Raw genomic sequence first — 15,634 nt, 5'->3', positions numbered from 1 at the left:
GTTTGCCATTCCCCAAAGATCCATAATTCCCTAGTGTGCTTTTTAAGAGCAAAGTCTATGATTAACAAATTCCTTTATTACGCCTGCATTCCTGGCTCATCTGTCCCTGAAGGGGTTAGCTGAGAAACAAGAGCTCTCACAGCCAGGTGGATCCTGGGGGAATATGTCTAAGCAATTGGACATATTCCACTGCCCAAGAATAGCATCAAACACCCAGGGTCCATCCAGAAGTGTGCCCGAGAGACCAAGGGTTAGGGACAGTGAAGAGTCATTACCCAGATGCAGGGGGCTTAGAAGCATATGGGTTCCAGCAGTGGGATCCATTAACAACTGACTGGTGTCCATCCAGAGAGGAGGACTGAACCAACTATGCAGACTGATGAAGAGAACAGCTGAAGAGGGCCAACAAGTTGTTATGGAAAACAGGGGAAATTCAGTAGTGTGATTGCAGACAGAAAGCTTTGAGCAGTGCTTGCACCCTGGAGACAGAGTCCTGGAAAGAAACTTATGTGAATGTAGCGAGCCAGGGAAAAGATGATGATATTGGGAGGATACAATTTATACTGGAGAAGAGGGAAGAAGAGAGGGCCATGTATATGAGATAAAACCCCTAAGAGAAACAGATACAAGTAAAGTACTTCTCTAGAATCTTCTGCCTGTAATTACCTACCAGCTGTGACTTCAGCTGGAATATCAACCCAAAATGACAAAGAAGGAGTACAGAAACAACAAAGAGAAGATACAGAGAATCCAAAAGGAAGGCAGGTGAACTGGTGAAGGCACCTGTAACTGGATATATGCCAAGCCTTTACAAGATTATATTGCCAATTCATTACCTCTACCACCAAAGAGCAGCACTTTAATGCCTAGAAGACCAGACTGAACGAGCTGTCAGTGATGAGCCCTCAGAGACAGCAGGGCCAATGGAAATGGACAGTGAAAGAAAACAACATCCCTTGTCTGCATGAGACAACCACGAAACATTCTCCTGTGTAACTATTTAAAAGAGCCAAGATGCCACCATAAGGCATCCAACACAAATGCTAGAGATTCTAGGATGATGAAATTGTATAACTGATCTATACAATAGTGTTATTTTAAAAAATATATTCGTTTACTGTGTTTTTAATTCTAAGGACAGCATTTCAGTAGGGAGAGAAGAGGAACAATGAGGCCATGCTTTCAATACTAGTATTCATTGTGCAGGTTATACTGATATTCATATTCAAGAACCATGTATAAAACAATGTTAAATTGAGGGTTTTGGCCAAATATAAGTTAAAATGGCAGGTGTAATTCCAAACTGGACCACTGGGGAAGCTGTTCATTGTGGCTTCTATATGGCACACCAGCAGCACCTCTCTGCGCAGTACAAGAGTTGGTGGGGGCAGGAAAGCTGACGTGGAAAGTAAATAAAGGAATGATAGGTAAGGGGTGGGGAAGATGAATAGACTCTTCCTTCTGATTGGGTAAACTCTTGGAGAGTCAGAGAAACTCACCCCGCCCAAAGGGGTCCAGGGTAAATCAAGATTGGGAAGAGCCCAGTACAGAAAGAAGACTCCTGCTCCAGGAAGTTAAGAAGTTATCGTAAGTGATGGTCCTAGTCTTATTGCAATAAATGTCTGCTTCTCAAGCAAACTCTTCATGCCTGTGAATTACTCCCAACCCTTCTACCTACCCAAAGAGCAACACCTTCCAGGATGCCCAGCTAGTGCCAGTTGTGCTGGTGATCTTTGTGAGTTGGACTTCTGTTGAACCTGTCATAATTTGGTCACTGTGTGACAGCCACTATCTTGACCAACTCTGGGGACTGAACCAGGGACATCCAGGGCTGAAAGCACAGATCTTTACTAGTGGAGCTAAAGAACCAGACTCCATAGCTGGGAGCCATAACAGATCTATACCCTGTGTGGTTTGGGCACTGTGGGGGTTGTTTAACATTCACACCACAGCGTGTGAGTGGAGGGAAGAGAGGAAAGTACAAGTAGCCTCCAGACTCACTCATATGTGGCCAGTGTAAGATTAAGTCACAGTTGCAGTCCCTGTGCACAGGGAAGGGCAGAAACTCCTTCTTCCATGCACTCACAGGGAAGCATGTCACCCCAGGGGAGGCACATGGGAGCGGTAGGGAGAAAGTGAGGCATGGAGCTGCCCTTTGACACAGATCAGGCCAAGGGCACCACTGCATCAATCTAAAGGACAACGCAGACTGTGCAGTACCTTTGTGTACTGGGCCTCTCAGAAGCACTGTCCCTTTTTGACAGTGGTGTAGCTAGGAGTGGAAATTTGGGTGGGCCCCGACTTTCAGGTGGAGGCAGAGGTGAAAGTAAGCCAGTACGGTCCGGTACGGCATACAGGCGAGAGCAAGTACCCCGCAGCGGCCGGAGCCCCAGACCCTTTAAAGTGCTGCCGGAGCCCCTGAGGTAGTGGCGTCTGGGCTCCAGTGGTGCTATAAAGGGCCCGGGGCTCCGGCTGCTGTGGGGAGCCCCGGGCCCTTTTAAGCACCGCCCAAGCCCTGCTGCCGGAGCCCTGGGGTAGCGGTGGCAGGGCTCTGGCGGTGATTTAAATGGCCAGGGTCTCCAGCTGCTTTGGGAAGCCTCGGGCTCTTTAAAGTACGCCCCCCCCCCCCCCCCGAGTCCCGCTGCCGAAGCCCTGGGGTAGCGGCGGGGGGCCTTTAAATCACCCCTGAGCCCTAGGGCTCCCAGCTGCCTCTGCAGCTGGGAGCTCCGGGGGTGATTTAAAGGCCCCAGGGCTCCCAGCCACAGCCAGAGCCCTGGGGCCTTTAAATCTTGATTAAAGGGCCCGGGTATTTAAAGGCCCCGCCTCTTCCGGTCGAGGCCACGCCCCCCAGAGCAGGACTCCAGAGTACTGGTAAGTCCTTTAAGTTCCTTTCACCCCTGGGTGGACGGGCAGTGACAGATTGTGCTAGCTCAGCTTCTCCCCCGACACCATGCCCTCTTCCTAGCCCTGGTGCCCCCAGATACAGGCCTTCACCTGCCGAGCTGGGCACGCTCATGGACGGCTCAGAAAATGGCAAGGCAGAGCTGCCGGAGTGTAGATTTCTGAAGGGCGGGCGCATAGCTCCGCCCTGGATTTCAGGTGCCCATGTGATGCTCTACACCCCTACTCAGATTTGGGTGGGCCTAGACGCTGAGTGGGTGGGCTGCAGCCCACTCAGGCCCACCCATGGCTACATCCCTGCTTCTTGACCTCCCACTGAAGTGATGCAGCTTTGCCTCATCCCCCGCAATGCCCAGTGCTTTAACGGCACAATTTTGACAATGAAATGAAATATCTAGGCCAGTGGTTTTCAAACTTTTTAGGCTGCGTACCCCTTTCCAAATAAAGTAGTCTACCACGTACCCCCATCTGAGATAGGGTCACATATACCTATGAAAACAGAAAAAAGAGAGTCTGTAAAAGGGATAGCACAATGCAATACAATGCACAAGCCCTGGAGTGTGTTGTCCCAGATACAATTATTATAGCAAACATAGGCCTAGTTTAACTTCTGTATTCGGGGAGGCATGGATCCCAGTCAGCAGCTGCTGCTCTCCGGCCACCGAGCTTTAAAGGTGGCGTTGCCGCCGCCACCAGCAGCAGCACAGAACGTCAGAGCCGGCCGGTTGGAAAGTGGCGGCTGCTGGCCGGGCTGTTCATGTTGTTTGCAGCACGGGAGGGCTCTGTTTTTAATCCTGCTCCTGTGCTGCCCCTCAGTACCCACTCCCACCTGCTCCCGCATTGTTTCTTGAATTTTTATCCCGCTCCCGCTATTATGGCCGCAGGTCCTGCAGCACCTGTGGGACCCCAGTCCTGCTGCAGGGCTCTACACTGAAGGCAGCACTACCACCAGCAGCCGCGCAGAAGTGAGGGTGGCAATGGGGGCTGATGGGGCAGCCCATCCCCTTTGCATGACGATGCATGGAGGGTTAGAGTGTTCAAATCCCTTTGGGTGGGGAAAAGGAGACGCAGGGGCTGCTCAGCCCCTTGTGGAGGTGCATGAGGACTCCATTCCCTCTGCATGGATGAGTTGGGAGGGTTGGGGGTTCCCATCCCATTGCATGGGGGTGCAGGAAAAGTGGGTGGGTGCTAGTGGAGAGACATCCTGAGAACAACATGTCCAGCCATTGCTAGGACAATTTTAGAGCCCTGACGTGGGACTGGCACCCCACAGATGCCGTAGGGCCCACTGTCGTAATAGCAGAAGCATGGTAAAAATTCAGGAAACAACGTGGGAGTGAGTGGGAGCGGAAGTGGGTATTGCGGGACGGGATGGGAGCAGGATTAAAAAAAACAGTCCTCCTGCACAGCATACAACATGAACGCCCGTGGCCAGCAGCTGCTGCTGGCCAGCTGCCCAGATCTGAACTTCTGCACTGCCGCCTCGCTGCTGCCGCTCACACCAGGAGAGCTAGAAACGTGGCTGTTTTAGACTCCGGAGCGCCTTTTGGTAGCAAAGGTTCAATTCTCTGGCAAATTCTACAACTGAAGAATCAGGAATGTCTGGAACACTATTGTAGGGAAACTGGAGTGGGTGGTGTAAATAGACCACAAGGATTCAGTTTGGGGCACTGAAATTTTGTATCAACTGACAAGCTGTAGCATATAAGTTTTATTCTAATACTGAAAGGGTTCACTGGGAACTACCATCTGAAAATTTAGCCATGCTAAGTTCCTATACTGAAACCTGCCTTGCAAACACTCCCAGCTCCAACATATGACACACTTACGGTGAACTGTATTAACGCAATAGCCCTGAGTTTAAATCTAACTGTCTAAGGTATCTAAAGAACACCAGTCACCAGAGTATCAGGTTGTTGATCAAAGCGTTACATTTTTCTATTAAAATAAAAAGCACTCAAACCTGGCTGCAAGCCAAGCAGCTGACATGCACAGTTTCGGCAGGAGCGCACATTTGTGCTGGCTGTATTGCTCTCCAGCATTTCCTGCCTGCTTGTCTACAAAATGTGTGACTGGCTATGTGTTATTGAGGTAACCGCTTGCCTGCCTCGGTCCAGCTCAAACCAAAGGTGCTTGAGGCTGCCTTGCAAAGTGGAGGAAGGAAACTGAAAAATAAAGTAGTAAGAATTTAGAAAAATAAAGAGTAAGGATCTCTGTATGTTGTTTGAACATGTCAGGTAAAGCACAGGACGTGCACCAAAATGCCTTGAAGTATGACAACGATGCTCGTACAAACACACAAGCTTGTTCAAGCAGTCCTCAAACGTGGAAAAAGAAAACTTACCCTCATCAGCAGTAAACAGACAGAGCTACTGTACAAGCTAACAGTAGGATACAGATTTTTTAAAATTTTAAAAAGCTTTTATTAAAAACAGCTGAGCCCAGTTAGGTGTAGAAAAAATCCAGAATATGATGGGCTATATCACTAACCATTTACTGCAGCTCTCTGTCTTTTTTCTATTGGTTAATTATTTATCAACTGTTCCAATTTTAGTTCTTTTGAGTAAAGAGTCTGTTAGTACAGGGCAGTGTAGACATTAGAAAACCAACTACAAATGATTAACAACATGATTAGTAGGAAATCTCTTAGCATTCTTATGGCACTCAAGTAAAGCTCTATCGCTAAGAGTGAAGTCAGTCACACTTCCTCTGAAGGGATTGAGAAGGGGATGGAAAGGTGCTGAAGTTAGCTTGGCAGACACTATAAGGAGACAGAGAAGGTGAGAGAGCATGAGACTGGTTTTCAAAGAGAACTTGTTTGCAACGGAGACTCCTCCCATGAATGCTAATATGACTTTTGAGTTCTCTTCTCTTTCTAATATGTATACTAAGGTCCTAGTTGTGCTCGTGCTGGAACCAATGAAAGTTTTGCCATTGACTGAAGGAGAGTATGAACGAGTTCTAAGAGCTCAGTATTCTACACTGTAGGTCCACCATTCATATGGAAACTGTTACTAATTTCTCCTCAAGGCTTTTGTGTTTCAGAAGCATGAGATTCATGTATTTCAAAAGGAACAATATTTTACTAGGCATAATTATAAGCAAGGCTTGAAAAATTCCCTTGATACTCACTCACCTGTGGACTAAGAGTCAGGTTATCAATTACCCTGCACCTCACATAGTCATTGACACCAGCGCAGAATGAGTGGAAAACACTGCTAGATCAGAGGGGTAGCAATTTACACCTACTTTGCACGCACTAGCACAGGGCAATATGGAATATGGCCCGATGTGTTCTTGTTACGGGAGAAAAACTACTGCCCTACCCTCCTAACCAAGCATATTTTATTTACATTGGCGCATCAGCTCTCCCTCCCCAGTAAACTGATGATAGATCCCACTCCCACCTATTTGCAGAGCTCCTCCACTGTTCTACCCCTCCTGGGGCTCAGATAGCTCTCAGCCCCTCACCTGCAGCTGGGCCCTCTCCAACCCTCCCCTCTCCTCCTCTTAGAAGACGGTGGCTCAAAGGCCCCCCTGCCCCTCCTTTTTGGTGAGAATGGCTCTTGCTGCTTGCTGTTCATTTTACACAAATGTTCCACTCTCGGAAGAATGTCGGTGCATCAGCCACTCTCCTTACTGCCCCATCTCCTGAACGAGAACTAGCAGTCTCAGGGCCCCTCCACTCCCTCCCTCCTATTTATCTAGGTTCTTAGAATGACCCCTCCTGTTGAAGGAGCACCGGGGCTTGAGCTGCTCTGCTTTTTTCCTTCTCCTCAGAGCAGGAGCCAATGAATATCTAGCCCTCCTCAGCCAACACACCCTGTCAAAATCGCTATTTGCCCTCGGTGAGTGGGTGAGGAGGTTTTTCAAGGCCTAAATGTAACAGGCATTTCTTCTCTTGCATAAAGCTCACTGTCATCCAAGGACATGGCCATTTTTTGGCTCCTGAAGGGAAGGGATGGTGGTTATTGCCCACTATAAAATGTGATAATGTATGTATCAATAGAAATATGATGTTTGGTCTTGCACAGCACAGGTGTGGCATGTTGTGCATATGCACAAGAAGTAAAACGCAATGGGTAGGCGAAGGAGTGCAGCAGAACCCAATCCTGCATCTGTTAGACAGCTGCTGACAGCAACCTAATGAGTCCTACTTAGAAGCAGGAGTGAGGCCCACAGACAAACACATAGCTAAGTTGCTCATCTGCATGCTTACCAGGCTAAAGGCCTTTTCTCCTCAGATACATGGATGCACTGCCCACATCCTTCCCCTTTTTCACCCTGCCCTTTTCAGAGTAAGGAGGCAGGCAGGCATGCAAGGGTGACCTACTTCTGTGCAATGCAGAGACCTACATCTAGCTCTTAACCTTCCTTGTTCCTACATGTAGCCTCCAAACACACCCCTGCTGGAGCCAAGTCTTGCACTCCAAGTAGTATACCATGGATTTGCAGGCTCTAGGCCATCATATTGTGGTACATATAACAATGACAACGGTAGGAAAGAAGAAAAACTCCATCATGAATGAATAAGGAACTCCTAGCCTATACATGGCCCATGTCCACCATCTGTGTATCCATGAGTCTGTGTAAAGTATATTCATTTTCCTCTCTCCTCCTCATAACTCTGCTAATGTATCTGAATCCTGGCCCACAAGCCCCTCTTGCTCATTCCACTTCCAGACCCTGGATCAGAAACTCTCACATGTGCAGTTATTTTGCGATGTGGAAAAATGATACTTTGCACTTACACAGTGCATACAATATAGAGATTTGGACCTAAGGATCTCAAAATATGCCAGACATTTTTACAGATGTTAATTAAGACTCACAACATCTCTGCTACACAGGTCAGAATTATTACCTGCATTTTACAGAATGGGGAGTATAAGGCATACAGAGATTAAGTGACTTACCCAAGGTCACACAAGAAAATTAGTGGAAAAGCCAGGGAACAAACACAGATCTCATGATTCCCAATCCTGTACTTTTGCCACATGGCCCATATATGGGATGCAATGTACGGCAATGACCCAAAATGAGGGGGACACAAAAATACATTCATACAAGAAACTTAAAATGCAGTGGGATTCACTTCCTCAGTATAAATAACTTTCTGTAATCTCAGTTCCATGATTCTGCATTTCTGCCATAATTAATAGTGAACAAGAAAAGCGAAGGCACATCACAGGTTTGGAATGCGAGCCAGTTTGGGACTAAAATGAGTGCTGTCCTTGAAATGAGGACATTTGGGAGGTATTCCTGACAAGGATTCCAACTTTTGGGGTGAAATCCTGGCCCCATTGAAGTCAATGGCAAAACTCCCACTGACTTCAATAAAGCCAAATTTTTACTCTTGGGATTTAAACTGAAATCCTCAATATTGAAAGGCTCTGGTATCCCACTGTTCTTCCTTTACCCCCAGTCCACATTCCAGGCTGCCTCAAGAAGCCTTAAAGGACTCTCTCAAATCTGCTATAAAACTACTAAGGATCTACCAGGTAGGTCAGTATATGGAAGCTTCATTTTCTTTCAGTCACCATCTTTGTGCAATCAGGGGTACGTCTACTAGCTGAACACAGTAAGATGTGCTTTACAGCTTCTGAAGTAACTTTAATTTCCCCCCCACCATATGTTAAATTGGTGAATGCCACATCTACATGATTTTTGCCACAGTTTTCTTTTTGCTTGGATATGTTTACTTGAGTACTCACAGCTCTTTCTAAAATAAACTAGATTCTTATTTCCACTGCAGTGTTAGCATGACACTGAAATCTGTTCCTCAGGTGGCATGAGAATCGTTAAAATCATGCTGACAGGTCTAGCACTTGATCTGACAGCAAACAATGATTCCAAAGAAATCTTTCATTCAAAACTGGAGCCGGGAGGAGAACTTCCCTTTGTATTAACATATGAACCATCAGGTCCTAATGTTTTGAAAGGGAGAACTTGAGAGGGAGAACATACAGGGACTTCCGTAGGGATAAGACAGCAAAGGTTTTTAATTTCTTTTACATCATCACATGGTGTTCACGAGTTTTAACTGCACCTCTTTCTTTCCCTCAACCTCTGAATTCTGACCCAGGTTTAAAGAGCAACTTAAAATTTCAGATGTCAGCTAGGACTTTGTATTTCTTCTTCTGGTCTGTACTCGTCTAAAACCAGCTGGTTTTAAAACACAGGGCCAGTTTATGTCCTCAGTCACACCACTGCAATCCAACTGAAGCGAATGCTAGGCACAACGGAGAGTAAAGTTTGGCTCATTATGTCACGATATGCATTTTGAGGATCCATAATAACAATGACCATGTAAAAAGTCAATGGGATTTCATTGAGTTGTGCCAATAAATTGTAATTTGACAGCCCATTGAGAATGCAGTGGAGAAACAGCAGAGAGTATGGTGATGGAAAACCACAAGCTCAGGCTCCAGTAGCTGGAAGTAATTGTATCTAGTGTTTTGTAAGTGGGTCATACAAAGGTAGGTGCGTGCACACAAACACATTCTCGCTCTCTCTTGCAGAGTACTGGAGCAAGCTCGGAGGTACAGAAAGCATTTAAACACAGCCACAAATGCAGAGGTAAGTATCTTACCTTCCAACCCCCCTTGACTGAATAGAACTGGCTGGATAAGAGCTGACTTAATCCTACAGAATCAATCCTTTGCTATTCTGAGTGGGGAATTCCTGGCAGAAAATATGTTGCTGGCAGTGGACGTGCTGACATCCAGGGGATGAAAAGAACTGAGGCTCAGGTCTTTGGTGAAGAACATGGCTGAAGTTCTTGATTTCTCTCTGGGTTACAATTATTTCTTGTTTAAAATAAAAAGCAAACATTTTCGGGGAGCAAAGAGCTGGGAAAAGGAGGAGGGGGTAAGACATTACAGGGAGGTCCCCAGGTAAGGCATCCCAAAGGAAGATCACATGGTTACATCTAGGATACTGTACCATCTCCCCAATCTTGTTACCCTGACTAGTAAATGAACACATTTATGGGGTCTAATTCTGATACAAGATATCATCTTTGTCATGAAGAGGAGACAGTGGACTTCTAATTGCCTGCATTGAGTTTGGAAGACACGAGTATAATCTGAGCATTTTTCCATATTCTGTGTTTTGACTGGCTGGCCATTCTACCTTTCCCCTGCCATGGTTGCCAAAGCTCTATATAGGGATGCCATACCCTGGGCCTTCAGGTGAAGGAAACAAATGTTCTAAAAAAAAAAAAAAAGTAAATGAAACAATATTCCCATTTTCACACTAGCAGCAAGCAGCAGGCGAGAATCAACAGGTGCTAAGAGATGCAAGCATGTCCTTCCCAAAAGATACCTTCTTCTTCGCCAGCAATAAGTCTTGGTACGTGTTAGAACGGAGGAAACGTGCGTAGCTGTCACTCTTCATCAGCTTGTAAATGTGCTCCTGTAGGGCAGGAGGAAAGGAAAGTTTGAGAATTGTTACCAAATGCCATTCAGAAATCAGAGGGATTCAAAACAGTCCAATGAAAGGGAGAGAGAGAGAGAGAGACAATTAGAAAGAGGGGGCAAAGTCCTAATTATAATAATTTATCATTTGTATTGTGGCAGTGCCCAGGAGCCCACGTCCTGGAGAACTCTATTATGCTAGGCACTGTACACCCCACCCAAAGATGGTCTCTGCCCCAAAGAGCTTGCATGTATTAATCTGCAGCCTAAAAAAGGGTTGATTTTGTAAAGCCAAAGGGTTGATTTTGTAAAGCCCAAGGCTCTCAGAAACTACTATATTATGACCAGATTCTGCCATCTAGTGCTATTGAAATAAAAAAGACTACTGAAGGAGTGTTGTACTACTTACATGAGAATAAGCATGAAAGAATCTGTCCCTTAATGTCCTATCATCAAGGTTCGAACAACCATTAAGAGTTTACTCTGAGGATGTCATACTTACAATCTGATACTCCGCTTCAGAGCTTTGGTGGGTGGAGTTTCTCTGCAATCAGACAGCTGTTTCCCCCCTACCTCACATCATCAACTTGCTTGTTCAGTTTTAATTCATAATTGAATGTATCTTGAGAAACTCAGTTATTTTTCTACTTCCCCTGTGAACTCTTAATAACCTCATGCCAAACAAAACAAAATCAAACCTAAATATACTTGATTGAGTAAAGACAGAGAATAGCAGTAAAAAAGAGAATCTAATTCACAAGAGGAAAAACAGGAACACTGGACATTCCTATTAGTTCTTTGCCTGTGGAAACCTCTTTTATGCTGTTAAATTGTGTATATTTATATCATAAGAAATCTTTTTTCCCGACCCCAAAGCTTCAGTATTTAAGTGCACATGAACCTTTAGGAGAGAGGGAGAACCAGTGAAGGAGTTGGTTGCAAACCAGCAACGCTCCAGCATCCATATACTTTTGCTCAATCCTGGAGTTGTATGTGTGTGTCTGAGTATTACCTTATTCAACGTTTTTACTGTGTTCTCTGTAAAGTAGGCATTGCTGGCAATCTTTTTACTCAGACACAGTATAATCTTTACCCTCTGATGTGACCTGGCTTGGAGCAATCCTTTACTTGTCTATTTTGCTTATTCACTTTCTGATGCCATCATCCTCCAGTGGTGCAATGTTCTATAGCTAATGAATAGCACAAGATTTTACAGAAGAAAAGCCTGTTTACAGCAAAGCCAAAGTCTTTCTGTCCTACTGCATCCTTAAGAAAGAGAATCTCAAAAGACATAAACACAAGCAAAGTGGGAGGGTAGCTTTATTTCCCACTACCAATACAGCCATGAGATTTGACTTCCCCTCTCCAGCAGCCATGGAATATTTGCTCTAGTTGTTTAGCATTGAACATAGAGAGCCAAACTCATAGCCAACTAGAGGGAAAAAAATAAAGTATATGTCATGAGTTTGGTCATTAAAAGCCTTATATTTTTCTTGTGTGCATGTGACATTATTTATTAACTCTCACAGTATTTCAGTAAGATTGTAGGACTCGACTGTATTAAATTCAGCTGGATGATGACTGGCTCAAGTTAATTTCCTCTTATATCACTAACTCCATGCCCAGCAACGAGTATTTCACAATGGGCAAGAAATCAAACTATGTCAAAACACACACAAGCTTTCCCTGTCCTGAGACCAGGAGCATTGTAGAGATAATTCCTTCTGTAGGTTGGGAATATTTGGGGGCATTGATGGAAGTGACATTCCTGGTCTCTAGAGAGTAAGTGTGCCTGGAGTGTCATAGAGGATCAGTGTCTGTGTAGGGACTGGGCCTATCACGGAGATGAGATTCCCTGCCTCTGAGGACATGCTGGGAGCACAGTAGAGATTATGGCCTCTGAGGAGTGGGTGGAGGAAAGTGTAGATTTCATCACTTTTTAGCATAGTTACGAAGAATATTCTAACCTTGGAGAAGGCTACAGGGGGGCCCGAGCACAGAAAATGTGCTGTAATACATTACTGGTGCAGGGGTTTGGATGCCACTTAATGGGGGGAAAAACATAGTGGCCTATACTCCCCGGTCCGAGGACCTGACAATTTCTGCATGGCCCAATCCCATATTCCAAGAATCATTGCCTCAGGCGGTGCCCTTAGTGAGTGCTGATGTCTGGGATCTAGTACATAATGGAGAAACCTGCATTCAGATCCTGAGGCTTGCTGTCAAAAGGAAATGATCCTCATGGGGTAAAAATATTTTCAGTCCTCATAGCCGCAGAGACATACAGACAGATGGCACTAGATGTTTGCAGGTTAGAGAGAGATGTACCAAACCAGGTCAGTTCACAGTAAAGCTGTTGCACCTGTACTGTAACAAGGGCAAACTGTCCTCCTCCAAGCCAAGACAACAGACTCTATTTGTTCTTTGTTAGAAAGAGTAGGGACTTGACAGCTGAGGCTGGGAGAACAAAACAATGATTCATCAGATCTTGAGATTAAAGAAACAGTGAGCTGACACCTTGACTGTGTCCCTCCCAGGAAAGACAAGGCAGAATCACACCCAAAGCTCTAATGTAGATGTATTCATGTCATTTTTCCTGAACATTCTCTCTGGGTTTCCACACCTTGGAACCAGCAAACAATGATATTGCAACTGTTCCTCTGCAGGGCACTGACATTATGGAATTGTTGATAATTATTCCTAAACTTTGAACATTAATGAGGAAAGGTGGTTGACCATGGGAAATAGCTTCCAGAAGCAAAATCTTGTTCTTCAGTTATAAGTGTTCAAGGGTTTTCTTAAACTCACGACTGATGACATGACAGATATGCTGATCATTTAATAACATAGCTTTTCTGAAACATTGACTGGACATCTGAACCAGCTGTTCATGTTTTGCAGGGTCTGCAGAATGTCTTCCAGCTGACATCTGCTCAGCATAGCTCCCACTGACTCACTTGAAGAGCTGCTGAGAATGGACCACAAAGGTTCCAGTTTGAATTGTGGCTGCAATAATGTGCATACACAACAAATCCAGCCACTGGATGGTGGATTCTAATAACTGGCTAAGTCCATACTGGTCTTTGATACCCTCCATTAATAGTCACCAATGTATTGTTGATACAACTGTCATGTTAGAATCTAGGGAATCTGCAGCCCATTGAGATGACTTGTAATTATAGTGTCTAGCACCTCACAATTTCTGAAATACACAGAAAAACAAGCAAATTCAAATAATAAATATTGGGGGAAAGACAGATTGACAGTGGGGTATGTGGGAATTTAGCTGCTCTACTCTCATATAGGGCAAATAGGCGAGTCCCATTGTACATATGACTTTAATTCATTCCTTGTTCTGGGCTATCATTACTACCTACTGTGATCCCATTTCCTAACCTACAGAGCAGCTGCATGTGTTTCTCTTCTTTACTGTGTGGCTGAGAGGATGAATAACCTGTTGGGAGGCTATAATCTTTCTCTACAGACATTTTTAGGGATGTGAAAGTGCAATGCCCTCTACAGACATGCACATTCCAAGACATGCTTATCTACATGGTGCTGCTGACAGGAAATTCAGGGCTTTCCAGTTGGAACGTTGGAAGAATATTGCATTTTACAGAGCATGTATCCCAAATCAACGAGTTAGCTGCAATCAGCACAGTGACTATGTAAAGCAAACACACTACTTATGCGATCCACAACGGCTCAGTTGCAACTCTGGACAGTAGAGTCTATTTCATTAGGAGAAGGTTGGGCAGTTTGCTGGAATTGCCCATTACTCTTACTCAAGGAGTGCCATGGAAAAGTTATGTTCTGCCTTGCACTGTTGTTCAGAAGAAGGAAGAGACATTTTATTTTAGGAATAGCAACAAGTCCCCTAGCAATCCTTAGGTACTGCCCCTCAGCGTTAGCAATCACAATGAAACTAACAAATCCTCAGTCCCGTGCACTAACCTTAAGACAACACCCCTCTACGTAATGGTCTAAAAAATAAGCCTATAATATAAATCTCATAAATGACTTTTAAACATCAGCGAAGGGAGCATCCTACTTTTACAACTCTAGAGTAAGTGGAAAAGAGCATTTTTCAAGAACAGGCCAGGGGGCTGGCTCTTATTGTCCATCCTATTGGCTCTGTTTAGGGCCTTCTCTCAGAGGCTCAACTCACCAAACCACAGTCTAATGTTGTTTCTGTCACATAAGAGTGCCACCATCCAATCACAGTGGACGAGGTGCCTGATATTGCATCGAAATGTAGGTCATCTAGTCCATGCCACAGGACCAAGTATACCTAAACCTTTCCTGATAGATGCTTGTTTAACTTGTTCATAAAAACCTCTTATGTTGTGAATCCACAACTTCCTTGGTAACCTATTTCAGTCCCTAACTGCCCTTATAGTTAGAAAGTTTTTCCTAATATCTAAACTGAGTCTCCCTTGCTGTATATTAAGCCCATTACTTCTTGTCCTACCTTCAATGGACGTGGAGAACTTAATGTTAATCACAGTCCTCTTGAAGACAGACCTTAACTTATCTGAAGACTGTTAACAGGTCCCAAACAATCTTCCTTTCTCAGGACTATGCCTGCCCATTTTTTTTATACCTTTCCATATAGGTCAAGTTTTCGAAAGCTTTTGTCATTTCTGTTGCTCTCCTCTGGACTACCTCCAATTTGTTCACATCTTTCTTAAAGTCTGGCACCCAGAATTGGACACAGTACTCCAGGTCAGGCCTGGAGTCGAGCAGAATAATAACCTCCCGTGTCTTACAAATGACACTCCTGTTAATACAGCCCAGAACGTTATTTGCCTTTTTTGCAGTTGCATCACAGTTGACTCATAGTCAATTTGTGATTCACTATAACCCCTCCTTTCCTGCAGTAATAACGCCTAGCCAGTTAGTTCCCATTTTGTATTTGTGCTTTATTTTTCCTTCTTAAGTGTAGTACTGTGCATGTGTCTTTACTGAATTTCACCTTGTTCATTTCAGACAAATACTCAAATTTATTAAGGTCATTCTGAATTCTAACCCTGTCCTCAAAAGTGCCTGTAACGCCTCCCAGCTTCGTGTCATCTGCAAATTTTATTAAGGTACTTTCTATTCCACCATCCAAGTTATTAATGAAAATATTGACGAGTATCTGACCCAAAATAGATCCCCACTGGACCCCACTAGCAGGGGGGCTGGAACAACTTTTATAGTGGGGTTGCTGAGAGCCACTGAACCAGACTGTAAGCCCTGTATATGATGGAAACCACTTCAAGCCAGGGGGTGCAGCAGCACCCTTAGTTCCAGCACCTGTGCCCACTAGATAC

General features: G+C 44.8%; 1 protein-coding gene across 3 annotated transcripts in view; it reads right to left on the bottom strand.

Moving 5' to 3' along the window:
- Positions 1–15,634, bottom strand: part of RGS6 (regulator of G protein signaling 6) — a 495,346-nt gene that overhangs the window by 36,355 nt on the left and 443,357 nt on the right. For all 3 annotated transcript variants that reach the window (XM_043550214.1, XM_043550215.1, XM_037900327.2), the window contains one exon: positions 10,228–10,317. In XM_043550214.1, the coding sequence (XP_043406149.1) occupies positions 10,228–10,317 (90 nt within the window). The remainder of the gene's footprint in view (positions 1–10,227; positions 10,318–15,634) is intronic.

The sequence above is a fragment of the Chelonia mydas genome, chromosome 6, assembly GCF_015237465.2.
Source record: "Chelonia mydas isolate rCheMyd1 chromosome 6, rCheMyd1.pri.v2, whole genome shotgun sequence".
NCBI classification, from domain to species: domain Eukaryota; kingdom Metazoa; phylum Chordata; order Testudines; family Cheloniidae; genus Chelonia; species Chelonia mydas.
The sequence above is the reverse complement of the archived record's forward strand: the minus strand, read 5'-3'. Positions and strand labels throughout refer to the sequence as shown.